Source organism: Amphibalanus amphitrite, unplaced genomic scaffold (genome assembly GCF_019059575.1).
Source record: "Amphibalanus amphitrite isolate SeventyFive unplaced genomic scaffold, NRLGWU_Aamphi_draft 000044F_arrow, whole genome shotgun sequence".
NCBI classification, from domain to species: domain Eukaryota; kingdom Metazoa; phylum Arthropoda; class Thecostraca; order Balanomorpha; family Balanidae; genus Amphibalanus; species Amphibalanus amphitrite.
Window position 1 is genome coordinate 292,743 of NW_024881540.1, and position 25,924 is coordinate 318,666.

The 25,924-nt window shown below is 50.9% G+C and overlaps 2 protein-coding genes across 2 annotated transcripts; one reads left to right on the plus strand and one right to left on the minus strand.

Moving 5' to 3' along the window:
* Positions 1-261: 261 nt before the first annotated feature.
* On the plus strand, positions 262-25,891 carry LOC122377403 (ribosomal protein S6 kinase beta-1-like). The gene is made up of 11 exons (XM_043357402.1): positions 262-496; positions 7,202-7,293; positions 9,795-9,832; positions 10,575-10,833; positions 12,912-13,108; positions 20,148-20,276; positions 22,226-22,433; positions 22,839-22,970; positions 24,015-24,122; positions 24,461-24,636; positions 25,293-25,891. The coding sequence occupies exons 1-11, from the start codon at positions 490-492 to the stop codon at positions 25,312-25,314; spliced, it is 1,368 nt and encodes a 455-aa protein (XP_043213337.1). The 5' UTR covers positions 262-489; the 3' UTR covers positions 25,315-25,891.
* Positions 15,136-19,472, minus strand: LOC122377402 (small G protein signaling modulator 1-like). Its single transcript, XM_043357401.1, has one exon. The coding sequence runs from the start codon at positions 19,345-19,347 to the stop codon at positions 16,327-16,329; it is 3,021 nt and encodes a 1,006-aa protein (XP_043213336.1). The 5' UTR covers positions 19,348-19,472; the 3' UTR covers positions 15,136-16,326.
* Positions 25,892-25,924: the final 33 nt, after the last annotated feature.

The window sequence follows — 25,924 nt, forward strand, 5'->3', positions numbered from 1 at the left end:
TCAAAAGATTCGCATAAAATATAACCGTTTCTTCGTAAACATTTATCAGCAACCATTCAATCAATCAAACATTCCGACTTCATTCAGGGATTCTGGTAAAAACGGTTCCTTTGTTATGACTCATTGGGTATTATTTGAAAAAAAAATTCGAAGCTTGAAAAATGAGAATCCAACAAGCACGACATACCTTAGAATCACAGCATTTACCTAATCCTCTAAAAAGGACTGTAGTTTAACGATACTAATGACCCTCAATATCAAATCCTTGTTCGTGTCAGATCGGCCGTGTGAGTGGCGCAATGCGACTTATGGAAGGTGCGCTTTTGTAAAGAGAAAAAAGGGATATGCACATTGTGGAGGACAATATCCACGTAGAAAGCTGATATTGTAAACTTATGATTATTTGGAAGAAGGTTCGCATGTTGTTTTTAGTGCGTGCTTGAAGATCATCAAAATATCGTTGGCATAGAAGGGATCACACAAGCATTCATGATGAGTAAGTACCTATCTGTTTTCTATGTTTTATGCTCATTTTTTCCATGGTGAACATTGTTGGTAATTGCTTGTTAATATTTGTTGATTCAAATATTTTTGTTTTTAATTCTGTGACTGTCAATAAGTTTATTTGGTTGTCGTATGTCTGAAGTTGTGATATTCAAACAGCTGTCTCCAAATCATAAGAGCTATCAAGATCATGCTTGTGTGTTAGTATTGAATTTCATGAATCATTAAGCTTTAGGTTACATGGTTTCCAAACACAATAGTCCAGAGGCCACTACATCAGCAGAAAAAATGCAGACTTAGGCCAAGCTATAAGTCGCTTTGGATCACCTTCACATTTAGCGGCTACAAATAGTAACCACCGATGTGAGAAACAACCACTCATTTTTCCATTTGGACAAATTTTGTCTTAATAAACTTTCAGCCTTCCCAACTGGTCTGTGGCTATTTTTCATCGGCTGTTTTCTCATGGCTGTTTGAACTTGAGGGACTCTTAAGGCATTAAAGGTGAAGGCAGCTGGTTATTCTTCTTTTGGTTAAATTGACTTCAGTAGAAAATAATGTGGAGCATGTTTGTGTGCTTACTTACATTATATTTACATAAAGCATTGCAAAATGCTGAATAGGAACTCTTGATTTTTTACAATACACTACACATTAGGGCGGGTCATCCGAGAACTTTTTTTCGAGGACACAAAATGAAGACCGAAATTCCTACGGAGCATGTCACAAGAAGACTGTGTGATTTTTTTTCATTTTTTTGGTTGAGGTTGCGGGTCGCCGCAGCCAATTAATCAACCGGGTTTTTCGCTACATTTTCACTGCACGCGAGTTTTGAGCACAAATATCATATAATAAATTATTTTCAAATATATACCTCGAAACTTCAGCTATTCCTCAACCTATTCTGTAAGTCTGTTGGCTGTATCTCTCTAGCTGTGGCCATGGTGCCATGCTCTCTGTATCGGTTTTCCGCAACTCGATTGCAGCGCCATCTCTTGAGAGGACTGTTAACCTGCGTCGGTCGAGACAATATGCATTCTGCTGATGCGATCTTAGGACGCTGATGAAAAAACGTGAGGCACAGGAGCGTATATAGCGTGAAAGCTGTCAATTGCAATTAAATTAGCCATGAAATTTACATATTAGGGGTTCACCTGACTTTAGCACAGCCATTATTCGCCAAGTGCGATAGTGTCCGCTGGACCTATTAGTCATTTAATTCTGCGCTGAGACTTCAGCAGCATTATTTTCAGTTTTGGCTTCGATTATTTTCTTGCATGTAAATTTAACCTTTTGTTAATGCAAACCTAGTGTTAGAACTGAACAGTAGCAGCTCAATTGCAGAATAAGTACTAAGTTAGCCCGGCTTCATCTGACAGCAGACTGAGGATGAGTTGCGAGGTATCCTGCTGATCGGCGATCCGCGTATCATATCACTGCCCGAGTCGCGCGTTCTCATCGGACCATCAGAGCCCATTTTGATGACCTATTGGGGCTGGGCCACCGCAACAAGCAGTGGAGCATCGAGCTTTGAGGGAAACTGACCTCATAATAACCGCAGTAGTAGCTGCTAAGCGGTCGCCGGCGCAATTTGTGATCCCAATCATGTGACATTGTTGCAGTTAGTGGAAAGGAGCCTCCATGTCGAAACGGAACTAATGCCGCGTGGTGGTCCTCGGTGACACTTCACATTCTGTTCTCGGATAGGCAAGTGATTACAAAGGAAATGCCCTTCTGCATTTTACGTTCATAAGGATGCGTCGTTTATCATGATAAATAGGATAGCCGTGCTGGATCATCGGCTAGGACGAGCCTGCTGGACGAGCATATTGCTTCAGTAAATGAGCCGGTAGTCAGTGCTTATTCTATTTTACACCAAAATCAGACAAGGGCCAAATTATTAAACAAGTTTACAAGACTTGTGGAAAAGCCACTGGACTAAAGCCGCGCCGATCAGTGGACCATTTACTAAGAGTGCCTGTGCATCGAGCAGGAACCGTTCGTGCCGTTTCGGGCAACGCCATGCAGTCCAGATCAGAGAACACTTCTGAACAGCCCGGAAGCAGACGTCACCTCTTGACAAATCCTGAGGTAGCTGTCAGTAAGGAAGCTTGAGCCCTTGAATTTGGTAAAATGGCTTACGTTGGCAGCTTGCAAGTTACGTATTCCGTCGCGATCGCCCATCATGCAACATATATTGACCAGCTTCGAACTATCACCGAGTTCAATGTTGTTCACTATGTCCCAATGTGGTCCGAAATTACGGAGTACATTGCAGAGACGGATTACTCCAAAGCATCCCGCTATTGCGAGACCTCTCAGCTCATCGGTCTGTGTCATTTGCCCAGTGATCGACAGGAATAAGTACCGGGCTCACTCTAGGAAACTTTTTTGGACTGCCACTAGCCGATACAGACAGCCAGCAAACAGTGCATACGCTGCGATGCTTGCTGAACTAAGGAATGGTGATAAAAAGACTCGAGACACTTACGGCAAAAAAGTATAGGAAGTGAATGAGGCAGGAGACAAAGATATGTGATTCTATCAGCATTTTGCAATAAACAAGTCATGCACTACATGCAGCTCATAGATCGGTCCAAAAAACGCGTTACAGAGTCACCAATAGCAATCTCGCTGGAAGAGGGTGACCTTCGACCCGCTGCTTAGCAAATTAATTTCGATCCGGTGCATACCCATACTCACTACTCAGGCAGTGGAGCGAGCCGTCCGGCTCCTAACTTAGGCAGCATACGCTGTTGTTATTAAGAGAGCACGTCTCAGTTACATTATGTGTGCCATCAGGACGCAATGCAGCGCTCTCATGCCGGCGTTTGAATCAATTATCGAAGTGTGATTTTCTGTCCTAGGACGGTAAGGTGGCTGGCTACATTGTATTAAAAAATGAACATACGGTTTGGACTGATGTTATCTGTCTGCAAAACTTAATTTAACTGATAAACATATATCAAAGTTAAGCATCTCGCTGTTTTCTTGGCGAAATCACTATAGGTATAGCTTCCGGAGCAACTTAGTATATGGATCAAATGGGTACAACTCACCTAGCGTCAAATAAGGAACACCAGACACTTAGGAACACCAAAGAACACCATATACCCGACGTGGCAGCGGCAATATACCCTGGCAGCGGCTGCGTCAGCTTTTAACGGTCGGAAAGCCGTCAAAACCAATGTTATGCCAAACTCGCTCAATAGATGGCGCTGGTTTCGTTGCGCTCAGATCGCCGATGCTAATCGCTATTCTGAGCACGATTCTGCCACTGGGGTTTCCAAACTTTCTGAAGAGGTGGGGGTAAGCATGTAGAACTAGGAAAGTGGTAAATATAGTATCTTTCTCGATTTTTTCCTACTAAATTTTGCAAACAACGAGAAAAATTAGCAAAAGTGGTCTCGAAAAACCGTGTACGGCGCGCCCAGTTCCTTTTCAAAAATTCGCAAAAAATATGTTTTAACCGTTTTATGGATCAGCCCGTAGGAAAATCGCTCTTCACTTGAAAACTTTTTTCATCGACCCGCCCTACTACACATGCATCAGATTTTAGTCATCCCTGGCCTTTTGCCAGTGGCATATTATCTGTAAAAACCAATAAAACTTCTTTTTTGGTCCATCAGCATTAAAAAAGTCCAAAGACAACATGTTTGGGGTAGTTTTGATAAAAAGTTTTGTGCTTGAAATATTACAGTCAGTTACCTTACTTTTGATGTAACTTCTGTCAGATAGCTTATAGCATAAAAACATAATTAAAGCCAACATAATAGCTACATACCTGGTGCAAGGTAGCAGGTAATTGAATCAAAGAATGTTGCCTTGTGTATAATTACTGTGTACTCTCTAAAAATGCATTAACCCATGTCCTGCTGGGGGCGAGGGGGGGGTTGAGCACCCCCTCCCCCTGTGGTTTTTGGCACACCTTATCAGACATCATTTCTACACATGTTGTGAAAATTTCAGACCAAGGTCATTGAAGGTCAAGTCACCAGGTCACTTCAAGTGACCTCACCTCATAAAAAGTTGCAATGTCTGCTATAGCTACACCGAGTGACCGATCGCTTTGAAACTTTCAGCGATTGCTAAGAGCAATAGCACGTACAAAATATTTATCTCAGAATTTTGAAATGGATGACCTAAGGTCAGGTCAATTTTGCAACCTCCCCATTATAAGTCAATGGGAGAATACTGAGATGTGCCACTATTGGACAAAAGTCATTATAAACACTCCCAAACACTGCATTACAAGTAACTTAGACACACTGAACACAAAAATGGTGTCCGTGACCCCTGTTTATGCCCCTGTGGTCATCTCAGGTCACAAATGGTATCTAACAGTTTTTCGCAAATAACCTTTGATGAAGGCATGCTAGAGCGATGAAAACGCCTTAGATGTGTTCAGCTCGACGATACGAATCGACTGATATGCAACATGACCATTTTCGGTCAGGTCATGACCTTGACCTGAGGTCAAATTTTCAAGTTGACCTTTCAAGGTCAGGTTAAAGTTCATTCGATGCGTTTTGACGAGACGAACACGATGCCGGTAAAAGTAACCTCGTACAAGGCTTGGGTCAAAAGTTATTGCAGAAAATTTTCCGAAAGAAATTGTCTATTTTGGCAGTTTTTGCCCCTGCAGGCAAAACCGTTACGTTAGGTCAAATCTGAGACAATTACCCAGAAAGGGCGTTAATAGGGCTATCGAATGCGCTTGCGGCGCTGTAGCTCTATCGGTTTCCGAGTTATGCGTTGGCTTCTTGGAAATTGTCGGCATTCGACCTGAAATTCGGCGAAATTTTGCCTACAATGACCTCTGGTGACCCGACCTTTTACTTAATCAAAAAAGTGACCGAAGTGATTTCGTCAATATTTTGGTGCTCTCCCGAATGCTGTCTTCCGCGTATTCCTTCTTCTTCTTCTTCTGTTGTCCGGCGATTCCGGCGGGCCGATCATCGAGCCTCCGGCAGGAGGCCAGTCCTCCTGAAGAACCTCAGCACCGCGTCCGGGTCCTCTTGTAGCACCGTCAGTGTCGGGGTGTGGCCGAGGAGCGCAGACCGCGCCGCCTGGTATTTAGGGCATTCACAGACCACGTGTTCCGTGTCCTCCGGCACGCCACACTCGGGACACAGGCCGTCGGTGTCCGGCCTGTTCCATCTGGCTAGTGTGGCTTGGAGTAGTGGACAGCGGTTCGCTCGCAGCTGATGGAGCAGAACCTGATCCCGTCTGGCCCATTCACTCTCATACTTCAGGCAGCGCCCGTCCGTCGCTCTCCGGTGTGCGTGCTCCGGGGGCACGGTGGTGTGGTACGTGCCAGACCATTTCTTCCAGCACACACCACGGATGGCCACTTTCGCCGACGGGAGGTCGATCTTGGCCGTTTCTTGAGGGAGGGTCCTTCCGGTGTTTGCTGCCTGGTCTGCCTGCTCATTTCCCGCGATGTCTGCGTGGCCAGGGATCCAGACGATTTGTACGTTCACTTTTCTGCGACTGAGATGGTTCAGGCCTGTCCATATCTCGGTAAGGGTTTCTGGGGCGGGCCCTCTGGTACCATGTTTGAGGAAGGTTACCAGTGAGAGTGAGTCGGTGCACAGGCGGGTCGTCTTGACTTCCTTTGGGGCTCCCGCTGCGTCCCTCACAGCTGCCAGGAAAGCCACTTGCTCGGCCCGGTACGAGCTTGACCACTTGCCGGCCGGTACGCTCCAGGTCGCGTTGCCTCGGCCTTGCTCGAAGCGGACAACTCCCCCTCCGCCAACTCCAAACCCCTTCTCCGTGGAACCGTCAGTGTAGTAAGTTGAGTCCGTGGGCGGCAGGGATTCCAGGACGCGCTCCGCTGCCGCTCGCCTTCTTTCCGGTGGGTCGTGCCTGGAGGTGGTGTCACCAGATTCCGTGTGGAAGCTGATCCTGTGACCGCGTGTGGAAGCTGACCGCGTATTCCTACGTGGCCCAGGAGTGCTACTAAATTTTTAAGCTCGGCTTTCAATGTCAACTTATTGTTCATTCGACGCGTCTTGACGAGAGGAACACAATGCCGGTGAAAGTAAGCTTTTGCAAGTTTTGAGTCAAAAGTTATCGCGGAATAAAACGTTTCTGCGACTATCATCTATTTAACACCTTTTCCCCTGCAGGCAAAACGGTTGACCTTAGGTCAAATCTGAAGACAGAATAATACAGAACGAGCGTTAACAGGGCTATCAACTACGCTTTTCTGAGGCGATGCAGCTCTCTCCGTTTTCAAGTTATGTGCCGGTATGTCGAAAATTGTCGAAATATGCGAAATTTGGCCTTTGGTGACCTCTGGTGACCTGAAATTGGACCTGACCTCAGAATGACTGAAACAATTTCTTCATACGCCGCCTACCGCGTGTCGGTATGTGGCTCAGAAGGCGAGCTAGAAGGGGAGGGGTGTTAAATACATCATACGTCCCCCCCCAGCGTTACGTAGAAATCTAGGAGCCCCAGTGGGCAGTAGCGGCGGAACACCTTCAATTAAGGGGGGGGGGGCACTGCCGACTTTTGGTCCCATTCTTTCCCTGCAACGTCCATAGGGCTAATGTTAAAATGCCAAAATCGAAGGGGGCACGGTGCCCCTGTACCCTCCCCGTTCCGCCGCCTATGCCAGTGGGGCGCGGTTCAATAGGGCAGTCATAATTGATTTAGATGGGAGTTGCTGATCCGGGTGTGTTTGTTTCAGGTGCAGGAGTCGGAGTGTTTGATATGGAGCTCCATGAGTCCGACACCAGGGATCAGGTGTCCGACGACGATGACATTATTGATGTCGAACAGGCAAGTTGGAGTTGGATCATCTAACAACATAAGTTGGATGAGTCTTCCTCCCCTAACCTAACTTTCTGCTCAAATGTTAATTTTGTTCTGCCTAGCTTCAAACTCCCTGAAGTTGTCTCGTTTCACAGTCTATATTTTTGTTTTTGTTTTTACCACGGAAAAGTTACATTATTTGCCTCTGATGCATGCACTGATGATATTGGAATTCAGGTCAGTGGGTCATTTTACAATCACAGCATAAACCTGGCAGGACAACAATTTTCCACAAACGTCCAGGCCGAGGGGACTGGCACGACCCCTGCGCCGTTTCACCACTTATTGAGCTAGAACTATGCGAAAAAAAATAGCATGTGCGCCGTAATGAGACTCGTTCCGCGCTCTGCCGGGGGGAGGGGTGAACACTCCCTTTTAACTCGGCTCCTGGGCGACGTAGCGACACGCAGTAGGTGGGATTTGAAAGAGCGTAAAAATAGACCAAATAACTTCGGTCAATTTTCAGGTCAGGTGAGAGGTCAGGCCACCAGGGGTAATCGAAGGTCAAATTTCGCTTATATCGATAGTTTTCGACAAATCGGCGCATAACTTGGAAATGATTAGAGCTACAGCGCTGCAGAAAAATGCATTTGACGGCCCTTTTAACGTTCTTTGTGAGTAATTCCCTCAGCTTTGACTTAAGGTTAACGGTTTAGTCTGCAGAAGACAAAAACTGCGAAAATGGTCGTTTTTATGCGGAAACGTTTTTTTTTTCTGCAATAGCTTTTGACTCGAAACTTGTACGAGCCTACCTTTGCCGGCTATGTGTTCCTCTCGTTGAGACACGTCGAATGCACTATGATTTGACCTTGAAAGGTCAACTTGAAATTTGACCTCAGGTCTAGGTCATCGCCTGACCGGAAAAGATCTACCGTCGAGCTGAACACATAAGAGATGTTCACCGCTCTGGCATGCCTCTATCAAAATTTATTAGCGAAAACTGTTGGATACCTTTCATGACCTGAGATGACCGCAGGGGCATAAAGAGGGGTTTCGAGTGCTATCATTTGATTCGGTACTTTATTTTGATCCGTAACCAGATGTTTGGGAGTGCTTAGTATGGAGTTCGTCCAAAAGAGGCGCATTTCAACTTATCCCATTGACTTTAATGGAGAGGTCGTCAAATTGAACTCACCTGAGGTCACCGACATCGAAATTCCAAGATATACATTTCATGTGCATTGCATATCGTTGCTCTTATCAATCGCTGAAAGTGTCAAATTGATTCGTCACTCGGTGCAGCTGAGGCAAAAATTTTAACTTTTTCTTAAGTGAGGTCTATTGACGTGCCCTGGTGACCTGACCGTGGGAGGTCTGGGTATGAAATGTTCATTACGAGGGAGCGGAGCGAGCGAACTCTTACGAAGAGTAGCAGAAACTTCTGAGAATGAGCGGCCGGCCGTGATCACGCTTTTTCGATGGTTACCTATATCTCCGCAACTACTAAACTGAGTTACTGGCAGTAATTTTGGTAGGGTAGCTTCTAGTGATGTCAATTACAGAAAATCCGAATACCGATACCAAACCAAATACCAACCAAAACCACGGAAAAATACCGAAACCAAACCAACTTGGGAAACTGAGGGAAATACCAACTTTTTACCGATTTCTTAGCCTCTTATACATTAGTGAGGGTTTATGATACCAACAAAATACCAAACACATTACGATTGAAATACCAAATACCAAGTTGGTATCGGTTTGGTATCGGTATACCAAAAAGTTGGTATCCGATTGACATCTCTAGTAGCTTCATTCCTTCTACCAAGTATTGGACTATTCCCGATGCATGTGGGTGACCCCTTATGCACGTGTCACGCGCAAAACGAAGGGGTGTCAGTTTGGTAACAAAAACAATTGCAATATCTCGGTTATTACTGGGCCGATTGCGCTAAAACTTTGCATGTATGTAGGTAGGCACTCACCAGGCAATGCATTCCCATCTTTCACGCTTGGGGTGGTGCTGAACGTGCGCACATGCAGGGTTCGCTTTCATATCTCAAGAACGGCTGAACCGATTGCGCTCAAATTTGGTACACGGCGGAGGACCGTTTAGTAGGGTGCCGTGCAAAAGTCGTTTGGGACACAGCTGGCACGTGCGCACGTGCAGGGTGCCGTTTCCAGATCTCGAGAACGGCTGAGCCGATTGCCCCCAAATTTGGCACATCGCTAGAGACAGGTTATTAGGGTGCCGTGCACAAGACAGTTGGAAGTGCCCCCAGCCCCTCACAATTCCGCACGTGCAAGGCTCACCCTCTCGCTCGCTCGTTTGTCGCCCTGAAAGGCATCTTACTGGTAACCTATGCAGAAAAGATGCAGAAATGCGTAGGTATGCAGAAAAGTTTTGCCGAAACACCCCCTTCCCTGGGAAAAGACAATCGATCTTTACGGCTGCGTTCAATCGCTGTCGACTCACTATGCAATTTTGCCTTCCCTCAATATATCTGACGATATAATTTCCATTTCAGGAGTTCGACCACCAGCCCGACATGAACGCCTTTCTGAAGTAAGTGCATGCGGTGCTGCCCGTTAAAACCGTTATCCCACGTCAGACTAGTGTGAGCTTTTCCTGTTTTTTTTTTTAAATAAATTAAACGACTTACTGATATCATTGGGTTTGTTTCGATCGGACACATCGATGCGTTTTTTTAGGAAATTGAATGTCAAATAGGTAATAATAGTTCATGTTCATATTCTAAAATGTTGATTTGATTGGGCATCGCTAGGCTCAACATCTGTCGGAGCATCTGTAAAGCTGTTTTCGTTGTCGTTCCATAGTTCCAAACGGAACTTTTTCGCCGTACGGCTACGATAAACGTTTTGTATCAGCATGTGCTGCTTTCATATCCCTACCAACATGTGCAGCTTTTCGGGAAAAGGTGTTCTTGAGGTACGATATCTGACATCTCACACCGCGGCTGGTGCCTCTAGCTGTGTCATGTGTGTCGCGTGCCACGTGCCTGGTGTGTGGGTCAGCCATGGCACCGGCTCGCGTAACGGCAGTGTTTACGGAGCTGGGCCGTAGTGTTCCATCATAGACTCCCATAGCTGCATTGCGCAGATGGTCGGCACGCCACTATCTGCTGCACTGTTATGTCTTTTTATTATTTTAACATGCAAGTCGCAGCTTCACTCTCATGACTTTTGTTTATAATTTCACTTGCCGTGAATACATGATTTTCGGTGCATTTACTAGGAAATTATCCGTTAGATAACTGTCCGATAAGTCAAATTTTGTCCCGTTTCAGTCAAGAAGGCGTAGAGCGATTGGCCCTGAACGAGAGCACCGTCAATATCGGCAAGGAGCGGGTCGGCCCCAAAGATTTCGAGCTTCGCAAAGTCCTGGGAAAGGGCGGCTATGGCAAGGTTTTCCAGGTGAAGAAGATTAGTGGCAAATATGTCGGAAAGGTGTTCGCTATGAAGGTGCTGAAGAAGGCGACAATCGTTCGGAATCAAAAGGACACGGCGCACACAAAGGCGGAGCGAAACATCCTAGAAGCAGTCAAGGTAAGATGCTGTCTCTGCGATGTCTGACCGCGCCGGATAAGCTCACGGCCGCTGGGGAGAGGTATTGTCCATCCCTGTGCTTGTCCCCGCCCCTATGATTGGCGCAGGGAGTGGGGAAGTCGGTTAAAGGCGAACTCCGTGGATGTGTCCAAAAGCGGAGATCATTTTCTTATTGCGTAACTTTTTCTTCGATTATTACGCACAACGTGGCGTGTAAGCATTAAGTTTCGTTGTTATTGTTTTATGCTGTTCATTTGCCCCTTGAATTTGAGTTTATTTATTCGGAATACTTTAAAAAAGTGGATCCAGTGCCCAGAATTGTCGCCAATCAAAGCTTGTTGTTCTGGTCTCCACCTTCCCTATCGATATAATGATGCGATTTGTGAATGCGTCAGTGAATACAGCCGTCATGTGAATACAGCCGAGCGTTGAGCGTACGAGTATACGCGTATCCGAACGCGGCCCGTCCCGAATTCATCTCGCCCGCGACGCCGTCACCGAACAGTATCACTGACCGCTGCGGCAGCTATCCTCGTGTGCAACGCTGTCCGGATTTGGTTTGGAATGGACACAGCAGTTATTTTTACGATCGTTATGGAGCTGGTAGTGCCTTTTTACACGTAAAGCGTAATATTCTTAGACTCGTTGTTTCTTCACGCATTGCTACGATATGAATTACTCGTTTTTACAAGTTACATAATTTCTATGACGTCCGTAGTCCGTACAACACTTTTTTCGTCTTGATTTTCGTCTTGGTCTGTAACAGATGCCGCTATTGGAGACAGACATCTGACACTGCAGAGAAGTGCACTATTTCGTGTGAATAGTGTGATAAAATTTTGAAATTATTTTCGCGAACGTTTATAGGCCGACTTGGTCCAGCTGTACATAACCCCTGTCTCCGCACTGCTCTCTTTCGACTGGCCCTCAGTGCCATCACGGGCCGTCCGGCTGCCCTGCTGACCTTGGCACAGATCGGCCCGTGTTTATGAATATGTCCAACACATCATGTCCGACCGCCGGCTGGTGGGCCGCTCACCAATTCAGCGCGCATGTACTGGAAATGCTCATATGCCGGCATGTTAGTGTGGCCGGCATTCGGGCCGCGTTCTGGATAGAAGGGGATAATACGTCTGGCCGCAAACATTTACATATCCTCTCGAGCTTGCTATCCCATGATCAATTTACGAGTATACACTATACAGTATACACCGACATAGCAGGAAAGAAGTGTACCACAGTCCACAACACTAGCACAGTCGACTCATAACAGTGGCAGGATGTCGTCCCTCACTCGTCAGTAGCCGCCACGCTCGGCTCGAGCCATCACGCATCACGCCCATTGTTTTCTAGTATACAGTGATAACGTCACTGGAAACAAGATGAATTCTGTAACCACTAGCGGCTGGGGGGGGGGGGGGGGGGCAGGGAGATCTAGGGCAAATGCCACACCCCTCAACGCCCAAAGTCGACGAAAATTTACGTATGTATAGAATACAAGGTAAAGTACACAACTTTTATGGGGAAGAGTTTGCTTTAAACTGCACAGCAGCGCATAAGGAATCGAAATCCGAGGAGCTTTTTTTAATTGGTGAAGCTTTTTTGGGTTGTGCACACTCCCCCTCCCTCTTGCAGTGTTCGAGACCGCCTTTCTGGCTCCGCCAGTGTATGTAACGATGTATTGTTCTTGCAGGGTTCTTATTTCTGTTCAATTTTCCCACTTACCCGAGTCGATATATCTTCACCAATCAGTATTAACAATTCGTAAATGCACGTTAGATAACAAGATGTTATTCGGTACCACTGCCGGCTGACTTTATGTGCTAATTTATTTTTTTTAAATACTAGTAATAAAAGACTGCATATGATTTAAGTCTACCTTATTCTCACAGTGTATGATTGCAAAGATAAAGGAAAACAAAGTAGGTTTAAAGACGTCGAGAAAAGCGTAACAAAACTTTGAAAACGTGAGCGTACCAGCTATAAACTGTGTGGTCGGTCAGCTACGCCCCTGACGCTTCCTGACCGTGTATTTTGTCGTCAGTTTTTCATCCACGGGCGCCCTCTGCCGTTCACAGCACCCGTTTATCGTGGACCTGATGTACGCGTTCCAAACGGGCGGCAAGCTCTACCTGATCCTGGAGTACCTGTCCGGCGGAGAGCTGTTCATGCACCTGGAGCGAGAGGGCATCTTCATGGAGGACACGGCCAGCTTCTACTTATCCGAGATTATCCTGGCGCTAGAGCACCTTCACCTGCAGGGCATCATATACAGGTGAGAGCATCGTCGGCGCAACTGGTCTCGGCCCCGTCGTAGCCATGTTTTTAATGACTTGCACTTATGCATTACAGACTCTGCAATGTTTCATTTGTTTACCGTGTTTCACTTCACTCCATTCAGCATGAAGTTTGAGTGTGAATTCGTGTCAAGAAGTTATAGTGTTCCATTTTTCAGACTTTTTGGTGGCAAATCACACCTAATGGCGAAAATATTTTCATCCCTAAAATATGAATGACCGACTTTACTTCATCTCTGAAAAAAAATTCATGTATTCCCAACAGCCAGTTTACATGTCACTTGACAGTTGATGCACCCACATCCTTTTGTTTCACACCCTGTTAAGATCCTGACATGAAATCCTGGTTTATCAGTTGGTATAAAAATTGGCATTACACCATTTTGCAAAAATACTTCAGTTATTTGCTTCCTTTTTTTCTCATCCTAGGATTTTTTTCTTCATCGGCACACCCAATCAATATCCAATTTTAGAACACTGTAACCAAATGTAATGTGATGCACCAACTACAATTGCAAACTTGGCACATATTTCTGCAAGGAGCTTATTATGTAAAATATTCCAATCTATTCTAGTAATTTCCTTCAACAGTGCATAGTTCGAACTCTGGATAGTTTGGTGAGTTTGTGACGTGATGCCGGCTCCTTCCGCTCTGGGGTCACTGAGGAACACTCGACCAACTCCACACGCGTTACCGGGGCGGTGCAGTTGATCTATCAAAGTGCGCAGAGTATGATCGGTCACGGATGAGATAGGGATCATCGGTGGCGCACTCCAGCCTGAATATGGTATGATAATGACATCGCGGTGAGCTCATCGAGTGCCACCCACAACAGTCTGCGGAACTGTGTCGATCGATGGGGCGGCCCGCCCTGATATTCCGCGACAACACGGCCCACACGACACATGTGTATCTAAAGACGGCCTCTGACGGTGCACTCTTCCTAATTCCTATACAGATAAGCGGTATCTCACAATGGCTTGACAAGGTGTTGTCTAGTTTATCGGGATGTCCGGTGCCGCGCTATGAATTCATATCAGCTCTGTGTAGCACCACCGTAACGGTCGTTGCACACAATGCAGCGCCTGCCCTAGGCACTGAACCGACGCGTGCTTATTTCAAGCCACTACGGCGGGCGCCGTATCGCCTAGCACATCACTGGTGAAGAAAGTGTGTTTTGGAGCGTTTCAGAGTCGATGCAGATGAAAACTGCACTGATTTCAGGTGCTCAAATCTCACGCCCTTTAATATGATGAATAATTCGGCTGAGAATGCCCCAGAGTGAACTCCCTATCCAGTTTTGGATCCTGTCTGTTTCCATCTTCTCTTTCGTAGCATGCTACCTAAAATATGGTCTGAATGGATATGTACTGAAAATTACGCTCGTTCTGATATGAAGAGATGTCATCTGCTGTTTCCTCAGCTGGATGAGAACACGCATGAACTGAGGATATCACACACAAAAGACATCGGTAAAGTGCACGGGCTCAGTCAGTGACGTTTGTGGCAGTTCCCTGTAAATGATTGGCCCCAGGGCGGCTGTGGGCCGATTGGTTATCTGGCCTGGCGACTATCGGTCGCACTGCGCGCGGCTGCTGCCGAGGCCATTCGCCGGTCCGGCGGCACTGCACCAGCTCCGATCGCGCGGAGCTCTCCGCTCTGATAGAGCCGAAAGAGCTATACGTTCTGATGGAGCCGTCAGAGGTGGCATGCTTCAATGCCGTGTTCTTCTTCCTTCTTTTCTTTTCGTCAGATTTGAGTGTCGTTTGTATGTATAACGTTTGTTAATCTTCCTACGTAAATGATAGCGACTATCGGCGTCGGTTACTGAAATTTTTGCAAATATCCTTGGCTCTTTCCATTCTGTCAATGTTTGGTTTACGCTACCAAATAAAAGTCGCAACCCTGCCCCGTGTCCCGCTGCACCGATTGGCGATTCCCTCCGGTCTTGTCTGCACACTGCACCGTTCCACTCGCCCGGTCTCGCGATGTCCAGAGCTGCGATCACCAGAGACAGCATTGTATTGGACAGACGGCCGGGATCGCGCGCTCGGCCTCCACAGTGGACACGCCTCACAACATAAACACGGACTCCCTCCTGGACGTCGCCATTCTCGCCTGGCGCACCGCCGCTCAATCAGTCTCTGAGGCGACAGTGGGGAGCCGCGCCCTCGCTGGATGGAAACGGACCAGCCCAAAGACAGCGCATAGTCAGACCCAGCATAGAGAGCGAGTGAGGAGTCGCGGTGGTGCACGGGCCAGTCGTTGACATCGGACTAGTTAACAGGCTGCCCAGAACGTAACAAGACTGCGCTGCTCGTGTCGCACAGCCAGCAGGCGTATATCAAAGTTCAGAACAGACTCGGAACACAGTCGACTCGTAGGAATGATAGACTATAAAATGCAATGCAACGCAACAGCAGACACGAGACCGCCATTGTCGACCCGCTAGAACCACCTAGCCGCGCACAGCGCATCGCGAGAGGACAGGCCAGCTGCCTCCGCCTGTGGGTCAACACATATGGCACCTGCCCACCTGTACCGACTGATCCGCGCTCAAACACACACGCTCACAGGCTAACGCATTGCACACTCACACCAGCCCATTGCAGCCGACTTTCGGTCCCTTTCATCCGCAACTGTCGCTCCCGCACTCAAAACACTCATTCACCTGTGGCTGCAGCTGTGGTAAATAGATACATTTCAGCTTCTTACAGCCACGGTTCTCACTGCCTGCAACTAAAACTCTCACTACCATCTAGCCGCACCTTTCATTCCATTTCACCCATAATTCAGTTTCCTGCAGCCACAGTTCAGTCCCCTGTAGTTACAGTTATGAGTCCGTCCTAGCCGCGGCTCTCTTTTCCTGTAGCGGCAGCACTATCGGTACTTTTTAGTCACTCCTTCGGTCCCTGCAGCCACAGCTTTCATGCTCTTGTAGTCACTTTTCAGCCCACTTAAGCCATAGCTATTAGTTAATTGCAGACACACTTCAGTTTTCTGCAGCCACGGCTTTCACTTTTCATCTCAGTTGGTTCACTTCTAACTCACCCAGCTGGTGCCTCTTCACCACATTTATGCCACAGCACCACCAATCACTACGCTGCATCGCCTCCACCGAATCACCACTGCTCTCATATGTGCCGGGTGTGCGTTAGACCGAGTTGCCGTATCAGGTCGACTGTCAGTCCTGTTCTACTTGTTTTCGATGAGGGTTTGCAGCTGTGTGACGAGATCTCGTGCCATACTCAGCACGGCCTTTGCGTCATGCCGTTCGGCCATCTCGTTGAAGAATTTGATGATGTCTGTGAAGTCCATGTTGTTGTCGAGGATGATGTCACGGTAGTACTCGACCAGTGCCAGTGCGATAAACAGCACGAAGTGTGGCGACACCAGCCTGCTCGCCGACCATATGGTCTCCCATGCCAGGAACACATCAGCGTACACCAGTTCGCGTTTGAAGTCCAGCAGGAACCAGCGGTAGCAGAAGTAGAAGTGTGTGTAGTCGCCGTTCTGGTGCATCAGCTCGAACATTTCGCTGTCCATGACCTGGATGAGGCTGCGCATGTTGGCCAGGTGCTGGTCCATGGCTCCACCCTGAGGAAAGTTGGCGCTCATTCGCTCCATCAGCTGACAGAAGCAGCTGTAGGCGATTGGCTCATCCTCCAGTACGACCAGCAGCGGCGCCGCCAGGTCGCACATACCCTGCATGTAGCCCGTGTCAAGGCGCTCCCAGACATATGTGCACATTATGTTGCGCAACTTGTCGAGGTTTTCATTCGTGAAGAACCAGTAGTTGCGGTCACAGCGCTGCACATCCTTCTCAATGCGGTGCAGGTTTAGCGCGAAGGCGTCGAGAAGCTCGTTGGCGTACACACCTCCATTGCTGCTGACCGGCGATCCACAACCCGACCCAGGCTCTCCAACGGCGTCGTCGACACGCAGGTGCTCCGAGGACTCGCCGACCTCGACCTCAGGCTCCTGCGGTGTCGCCTCCGGCGCCTCCTCTGCCTCCTCCGGTTCGGTGATAGACGGAGGACGCTGCTCCTTCTCAGGCTCTGGCTCCGACTCTGGTTCCGGCACTGTTTCCATGGGCGTGGCTGCGTCTCCATCGGTGGCACCGTCGTTCACCACACTGTTTTGCGAACAGCGAGCCATGTTGGTGGCCGCCAGCTCTCGGTCCCGTTGGCGCACGATCGCTTCCACAGCTAACCACTCGGACATGATGCTCTCATAGTCGTGGCGCAGTGTTTCGTCCTGCGTTTCCCGCTCGGCTGGTGTCGAATCGAATGCGTAGTGTCCGAGCAGGAAGGGCCATATGTGGCGGCGGCGCTCAGGCTCCACACCACCGAAGTAGACGTGCCGAAAGACCTCGTCTGGGTTGTGCCAGGAGCCGTCCGCGCCCCAGGCGTCCCACAGAGCGCCTGTTAGGCCGCAGGTGGCGTCAGTTGGCTGCTGGGGCGACACCAGGTTAGCGCTCACCAGTCCTGCCAGGTGTGTGCGCACCGTGCGCAGGTGACGGCAGTGCGCCATCCAGCCGTAGAAGGCGCGAGTCAGTATCTGGCGACGCATGCTGTCACAGACCAGTTTGATGCTGGGCGACACCTGGCCGTCGCTTTCGGCAGTGTCTTGCAACTGCTCCCCTTCCGGCAGTGGCGGCGGCAGGGGAGCGGGCGGCTGCTTGGGAGGCGTCGACTGCTGCTCGGGAAACACGTCGTTGGCTACCTGAGTGTCCGTCTCTGAGATAGAAAGACTCTTGCCCGAGGACGTGGATGAAGTTGACATGGTGGACGACGAGAGCTTGGTGTTGGTGGCGCGCCAGGAGAGCGGACCACATCGGTTGGCCGACGGATACATGAGCTCCTGCGAGTTGACGGCCGGCGGACGTTGTGAGTACAGAATGCGGAACACGTAGTCGGCTGCCTCGGCCTCCTCATCGCTGGTCGACGTGCCTGAGGTCGGGGCGGGCTCGGAGGGCAGTCGGCCGCGGCCGCGCCGCCGGAGTCGCGGAAACACCTTGCCGCGGCCGCGCTGCGACCAGAGCGGCGGGTCGAGCTGGCCGTGCGGCAGGAGGCCCGTCTCCAGACAGGAGAGGAAGGCCAGCAGGTGACCGCCGCGCGGGAACAGCACCGGCGGGTGCTGCACGCCGTCGTGCGCTACCAGCACAGCCGTGCCGCCCGTATCAGCCTGCTGGTGACAGTGCAGATAGACGATCTCATCAACACGCACCTGAAGTGCGTGCTCCCAGAAGGCGCTCTTCTCCTTGTCATTTGGCTCGCCGCCTTCCGAGTGACAGCCGTTCATCAGTTGGTTGGGTGTCCACTTGATAACCAAACAGTCGGGCAGCTGGTGCAGGGACAGGTAGCCGGGCAGGGGCGCTGCCTGCTGCGGCGGCTGCACCAGGACGTTATTTTTGCCGTACAGCAGAGTGGCCTTGTTGTTCTGGTGCAGCGACTCGACGTAATCCCTCGCTGACACGTTGAGGCCGTCGACGCTGAGGGGCCGAGTGCGCGCACTACCGCTGAACTGGAGGCCCGGGCGGCGGCCGGCCGGCGGGGTGCTGGGCGAGCTGTAGGGCGCCGTCGAGATGCGGGCGCGCTGCACCAGCTCGTCGGCCGGCGGGTCCGACCACAGGTGGTCGATGGTTTTCATGCGGGTGTACTCGAGCGCGCACGGGCCCACCAGCAGCGAGCCCAGGATGGTGCCGTAGTCTGGGTCGGCGATCAATGCGTCCCGCTCGTAGTACTGGTTGCTGTTCTGCACGAGGAAGTTGATAATGTTGGCCAGCTGTTTCTCGAAGAGCGCCTGCCGAAGCCAGAGATATCGGGTGCCGATCTGGCTGGAGGTGCGTTTGAGCAGCGGTGGCGGCCGCGGGCTGATCCGAGAGCTGGAGTCGCCACTGCTGGAGCTGCGCCTGCCGGGCTCGGCCGTCTCCAGCTCCTGCAGCCGTGTCGAGATGAGCGCCGCCGCCTCGCAGCTGCGGCCGATCTTGTGCAGCAGCGCTGTGGTGGAGTTGGTCTTGAACAGTCCGAGCGCGCGTCGCCGCAGGCCGTGCGACAGGCACGCGTCCACGGAGGCGCACAGTGCCGTGATACACGCCGAGTCCTCGTGGGTGAACTTCCGCGTGACGGCCTCCTCCATCAGCTGCTTGACCTCCTTTTTGACGGCGCCGATGAGGCGGGCCTTCTCGTCCTCGGCTGTCGTCTCCGGCCCCATGACGGCGGTGACTGGGGCGTTGTGAGCGCGACCGGCGCGTGGCTGGCTCAGCTCACCTCACCAGCTGCTGGCTGAGACGGCACCGGATTGCGGCGAATGTGGCTGCTGAGCGGGGCGGCGGCCGATCGACCGGCGCCGTCGGACGGCGACTGCGCGCGCCGCCGATCGATGCCCGTGAAACGGCCGCCGGCCAGGTGGACCGCTGACGTCAGCCAGTCGGCCATCGAGCCGAGCCGAGCCGAGCCGAGCCGCCGCCGAGCCGAGCCGCCGCCTGTTGCTCCCCTTCCCGCTGGCGGCGAGAACCGATCGATGGCGCGTGCCACACTCAATACCGAGTAGGAGTATGACTGCATGATTGCGTGATTGGGAAGCTGCTCATGTAGCAAATTGTTTCGCTAATTGATGCTACAGGACATGTTCTTCTGAGGATAAGACATGCATTATCTATTGTTTTAATGCTAAATGATTATCGAATTAATTGGGACCTTTGCTTTGGTCTCAACATATTTGTCTCCGATTGTCTCAAATACCCCCCTCTCTTCATCCTTCTGCTCCGAGGCAAAACAATATGGAGCATCTGGATATTATCCAGGAAGCTCTCATCCCTTTACCGAGTACGTGGGACCACTGCAGCTGCCACAGTGATGGAATCATGCTTTTCCTGGGCTCAACTTGTTACTCAACTTGAAATAAAGTGAAAGATTTCCTAAAACATAGTGTCTACATCCATATATCCCAGATGACGGTTTGGGAACCGACAGATATACTGACTCAGTCATCCGCTCTCTGTTGTGTTGCAGAGATCTAAAGCCGGAGAATATCCTGCTGGACGCAACTGGTCATGTGAAGCTGACCGACTTCGGCCTGTGCAAGGAGAGCATCCAGGACGGCCTGGTCACCCACACATTCTGCGGCACCATCGAGTACATGTGAGTCTGAGACGTCACTGAGTGGGTTCTGTGTATAATTGCAGATTTTCGGTCTGCGGCACCATCCAGTACATGTGAGTCACGACGTGTGTGTACTGACATATTTTCTTTCTGTGGCACGGCACACTTGTGTCACCGTATTGTTTTTTTTCGGTCCCCAGTGGGAGCTGCTTACTTATTTAGAGGTCTTGGAACAGTGGTCGATAAAACTTCCAACGTGCCAACGCTCGTTGGAGCAAGATATTAGCAATGCTTCGAAGAGCTGGAGACAGTCCGCCCGTCTACATGGATGCTTCCTTACGCCTAAAATACAGCATTGACTTATGACTTTCTAATCGTCCGGTGCTGTTATCGGCTGCTCGGTACCGCGTGTATGCTCCCTCATTCACTCCTGGTCACCCTTCGGTCACCACTTGCTGGGTCGGGCCAGTCGGCTATTTTTATCCTCTTTCCGGCTAGGCCACCCGCTGAGCTCTCGCCGTGCCGCGCCGTCTGCGAGGGACCTGACCCTTCTGCCGGCAGAGGTTTCTCCAGGTGTCTCCGAGGAGCCATCATAGCGCTAAGGGTGTGCTCCGCATACACATACAATGATTTTCGCCCTTACTAGCAGGGCCGCTGGCACGTGTTGGCAGCGCCCTGCGGGCATTTTTTCGCTTAGGGTCATTTTGTAGTAAGGAGGATCAGAAAATCACCCTTCCAACTTTCTCCAGGCCTGGGTGTTTTATCGAGCGCGCCTGAAAACGCACAGTGGACCGAAATCACACTTCGATTGCGCTACTTCGTATTAAGTAATACGATAAAAAGTTCGCCCTTTTCTCAATCAATAAGGACAAGTGCGTTAAAGCACACATATAAATTTTTGAATTAAAAGCTTTAAAATGCTAAATTTCAACATCTCTAAGCTGATGATAATCGTTAGTTGTTTCAGACTTTGGCGCGAAAACGTAGGCATTCAGATCCACCGTGCGACCGGTCACCGTATGCAGTAGTATGATAGTGTGAGTTGGGGAGTCCAGGCCGTGTGGGGATAAGGTAAGGAGATACCGGTGTGCCGACGCGGCGGATGGCAATGAATTTTCAGGATAGGTAGCAAAAGGCTCATTCTCAGACGCTGTGCCAAATTTTGCGGCGCTACGCGACACCAACTTTTACGCTATTCGCGAACAAAAAACTTAGGGAGGCTGCTCCCCCCCCCCCCCCCGCCAGGCGAGGGCTAAGTTGGAGACAGTGATGGGACTAAGATGTTCGTTGGAGCAACTCCAAGCATTTTATCGACCTCTGTCTTGGAATGTCACTTCCCCTAGTCGATCAAGTTCCGAAAGATGCCAACAGTGGACTTGTGTTAACCCTGACCTGATGGAAATCGTGATGTCTCCTACTGTGTGGCTCATTCACTAGACTCATCGAACCCCCTCATCGAACATTTTACATTGTATGTTGTTTCTTTGTTGGTGCTGTGCTGTCTGATTGATACTGGGTTCTCACTTCTCAGCTAGATGTCACTGTTTCCTCAGCCAGCTGGCCGGCATCCTTACGCACGAAATAGTCTGATTTGCTTCACCTATGTACCGTTTTTTTCTACCACGCTGAAAATGAATAAGTTAGAAATCATTGACAGCCGAACACAGAGCCACTGTAGCAGACGTCATGTCGTCATGTCATGTGCGTCATGTGCCGTACCTTGGCGCATTCTGTTCAATGTCTTGACGTTTCAGTACGATGAGCATCCCGGAAATGCGTCATCTACGTCATCCCGGAGAGACGTCATCTGCGTCGTCTACGTCATTTGCTCAATACGCTGCTGCCCACGCGCCTCTCTTTGTCAGGGTGACGCTAGAATCCCATATTAACCATGAATTATATCCGGACGCTGTGTATCACATATGTATCGTGTGCACTGTGCGTTTGATACTGGAATGAGACCTTACCAAGTCGTGCTTTGGCGGCAGGGCGCCGGAAATTCTGACCCGCACCGGTCACGCCAAGGCGGTCGACTGGTGGTCGCTGGGCGCGCTCATGTACGACATGCTCACCGGCGCGCCGCCCTTCACCGCCGAGAACCGCAAGAAAACCATGGAGAAGATCCTCAAGGGAAAGCTGAACCTGCCGCCCTACCTGACGGCCGACGCGCGCGACCTCGTCAGAAAGCTGCTCAAGGTATGGTCAGCTGCTGCGCTGGTGGCCGACTCGGGTTGCGACGCTGTACCGGTCGGCAACAGGGCTGCCGGTTACCGGCACAAGTACTAATAGCACACCTCGTCCAGTGTATCGGTGCATATTTACTTACGCTGCCGTAGAAATGGGTGCACATTCGCTTATGTTGCTTAAAAATGAAGCACCTTTGCGCATCGGTTCCGAAGTGTGCGCTCCCATAAAAAGGGCTGCTTACAAATGGCACGGTATTAGAGTTAGGACTCAATGACATTACTTCTCGGGACTAACCTAATTTACATAATTCGTGGCTCATGCTAGTTCAGTGGTCTCGGTGGCCGGGTTTCGAATCATCTGGTATTCGTTGCGATGGCTATGTGCCGACTGTAACCTTCCGTCATCTGCTCACAGCGTCAGGAGAAGCAGCGGCTGGGCAGCGGACCCGAGGACGCAGACCCCATCAAGACACATCCCTTCTTCAAAAACACAAACTGGGCCGACGTGGCCAACCGGCAGCTCGAGCCGCCCTTCAAACCCAGTCTCGTAAGTGCTAGTTGTTGTATGAGTCGCCCGTGGTCGCACTGTCAAACCCAGCCTCGTGAGTTTGGTTGCCTTAGTCGCTCACGGCCCTCGGTCGCTCCTTCAAACCCAGCCTCGCGAGTGACAGGCATCTTGTCGCCTCTTTACGATCAGTCTAGTGGGCGTCGCTCCTTCGCCCCCGGTGGAATATAAGATCCCCTTTCCGCCTATCATACAAAATATTTTAACTATAGCAGTCCGTGATACTTCAACTTTTTGTGACCGCGGTTGTGGGCGACGGGCTGTGCCGTTGGCTGTGGGCTAGGGGACTGACACTCCTGGTGCCTCTCATAGAGATCTTATATGCATAAGATATATGTATATAAGATCTCTGTGGTGCCTCTGGCGGTTGGCAACGTGACCGAGACTGAGATTAAACCGACGCTGGCTGTGGGTGAGGGTGAGGGGACTGAACTGAAACTGAGACTGGTGTCGCTGGCTGTGGCTGAAAGGATTGAGACTGAGACTAAGCTGATAAGGAACCTGAAACTGGTGCCGCTGGCTGTGAGTGAGGGGAACTGAGACTGAGACTGGTGTCGGCTGCGGGTGAGTGGACTGAGACTGAGACTGAGACTGGTACTTCTTACTGAGTGAGGTGACTGTGCTGATAAGGAAACTGAAACTGGTGCGGCTGTCTGTGTGAGGGGGACTGGGAGTGAGACTGATCCGGCAACACTGGCTATTCGTGAGGGAACTGAGACCGAGACAGTTGTCGCTAGCTTTGGGCGAGGGGACTGAGACTAGTGCCACTAGCTGTTGGTGAGGGACTGGGACTAGTGCCACTGGATGTGGATGAGGGGACTGGGACTATTGCCGCTGGCTGTTGGTGAGGGGACTGAGACTATTGCCGCTGGCTGTTGGTGAGGGAACTGAGACCGAGACAGGTGTCGCTAGCTTTGGGTGAGGGGACTGAGACTGTTGCCACTGGCTGTGGGTGAGGGACTGGGACTATTGCCACTGGCTGTGGGTGAGGAACTGGGACCGATCTATTACCCCCGCTGCCTTCAGACGAGCGAGGAGGACACGTCTCAGTTCGACCAGCGGTTCACCAACCAGCCGCCTGTCGACTCGCCCGACGACTCGCACCTCTCCGAGAGCGCCAACCTGGTCTTCGAGGTGAGTACTCGTGATGCGAGCTTGGGGTGTCATTGCTCTTGAATATATGCTGTTGAAAAGGTATGTTGCCTTATTTATTTCTGACCACTTTTTCCCGTTGCTTTGGCATAGTCGGATTAATTCATATGATCATAGTTTACTTGGTAATGGTATTCATCATTGTGTGCCTGTCTTCCACTAGTTTATTGATAAGGCAGCTGCAATGCCGCCTTTTGAAGCGTTACTTTGTGGATCTGGAGATCAGCCGGTGTTGATGGTTAGGTCGGGTTTTCAACTGGACTGGGGGCCTGCCCCTGGATCAGCTTATACCTGACCGGCTCGTCGCGGCCGTCCCGCAGGGTTTCACCTACGTGGCGCCGTCCATTCTGGAGGAGATGAACCGGCCGATGGCGTTCCGGCCGCGCTCGCCGCGGAAGCCGCAGCGCGGCCCGCTGGCGTTCCCGTCTCCGGCGCCCATGGGCGCGGCGCCCGCCGAGGAGCTGATGGACACCTCCCAGCAGCCGCCGCAGCCCAAGTGGGTGTGGCAGCCGCACTGACCCGCGCCCCCCCCGTCCGTCCCTCCCCCGGCCCGCGCCGCGCCGCCGGGCCCAATAGCCTAATGCGCCTCCGGTACTGATAGAGCTGAAGACAGATAGTATGTGAATGCGTGTAGATGTGTTTGGGTGATTGTATAATCGGCCCCGGGCTGCCCGCCGCGCGCTCGGCGCAGCGCGGCGCGGCGCGCCCGCCCCCTGGCCGGGCTCCGTAGGGAGTCACTAACTCGCCTCGTCAGCGCACCGGCGCGGCCAGGCCAGATTGCTCAATGGAGTGCGATGGGGCGCGCGCGGCGCTAGTGAGACCGCGGCCCGAGCAGAGCGCCTGCGGTCCACGCCGGTGTGTGAACCCGCGCCCAGAGAGAGCGACTGCGCCCTCAGCGGCGCCCCGGCCGGCCCTGTACCGACTTCACGGGCCGGCCCTATATACCGAATCCACTGTATAGCTGCTGCTGCTGTGAGATTTCCATGGTCTGATAGATACTTACTAACTCTCACTCTCTGTCTCTTCTTTCTCTCTTTCTTCTTTTCTCCTTCTGTATCTTTTCATTTTCTCTTTCTTTTTCTCTCCCTGTTTCTTTCTCTTTCGGCGGTCTGCACTGCGTCGTCCGTCGTCCGGGACGATCCGTCGTCACAGCGCCCAGGTGACTCGTCTGTAGTGACGCGACTGCGGCCGGCGCGGCGCCCTGGTCTGCCCGGCCACACCCAGCCACGCGCGGACGCTGCTCGGACGTGGCGAGACGGCCACGCTCAGCGGTCGACGTCGACAGAGCGCGCGCGCCAGACAGAGGGCAAACCCGTCTTCATAAGAACGCTTCTAAGACTGAGCATTCGAGTCTTCGAAATAGGAGGCGATGTCATAATGTTTGTAATGTTTAGATTTTTATTACGGATGGATGGCGACCCTATTTTTGGGGCTCGAATGGTCCTTGTGTTAAAGCGTGCCTTGGCGGGGCAGGACAGGCTTGTATGATGTGGCCTGACCGGCTGCCCGCCTGTCGTCTACCGTTGTTACAATTTACCGAGACGTTGCTTTCAACGTGAGCAAAAACTCTGTTGACTCCCGGGGCAGTTTTGGATATGTTTGTGGCCGTGTGCGGGTGCGGGCGGCGCACGCACCACTCGCCGGCCGGACGGCGTCGATCGGCGTGTTTTTTTGTACGACAATGTCGCGCAGCTGCCGTCGGAGGCCGAGCTCGCCGCCGTCAGCTAAACTAATACAAAGTGGCAGCCGGACCCAGTCGTGTGCGTGTGAGTGTGGGCTCGCAT

Excerpts from the sequence above, each read along its gene's own strand:
- LOC122377403 (XM_043357402.1), top strand. Across the intron at positions 7,294-9,794 it reads ACATTATTGATGTCGAACAG|GAGTTCGACCACCAGCCCGA; the intron begins GCAAGTTGGAGT and ends TTTCCATTTCAG. Across the intron at positions 24,123-24,460 it reads GCGCCAACCTGGTCTTCGAG|GGTTTCACCTACGTGGCGCC; the intron begins GTGAGTACTCGT and ends GCCGTCCCGCAG.
- LOC122377402 (XM_043357401.1), bottom strand. The coding sequence starts at position 19,347 with ATGGGGCCGGAGACGACAGCCGAGGACGAGAAGGCCCGCCTCATCGGC.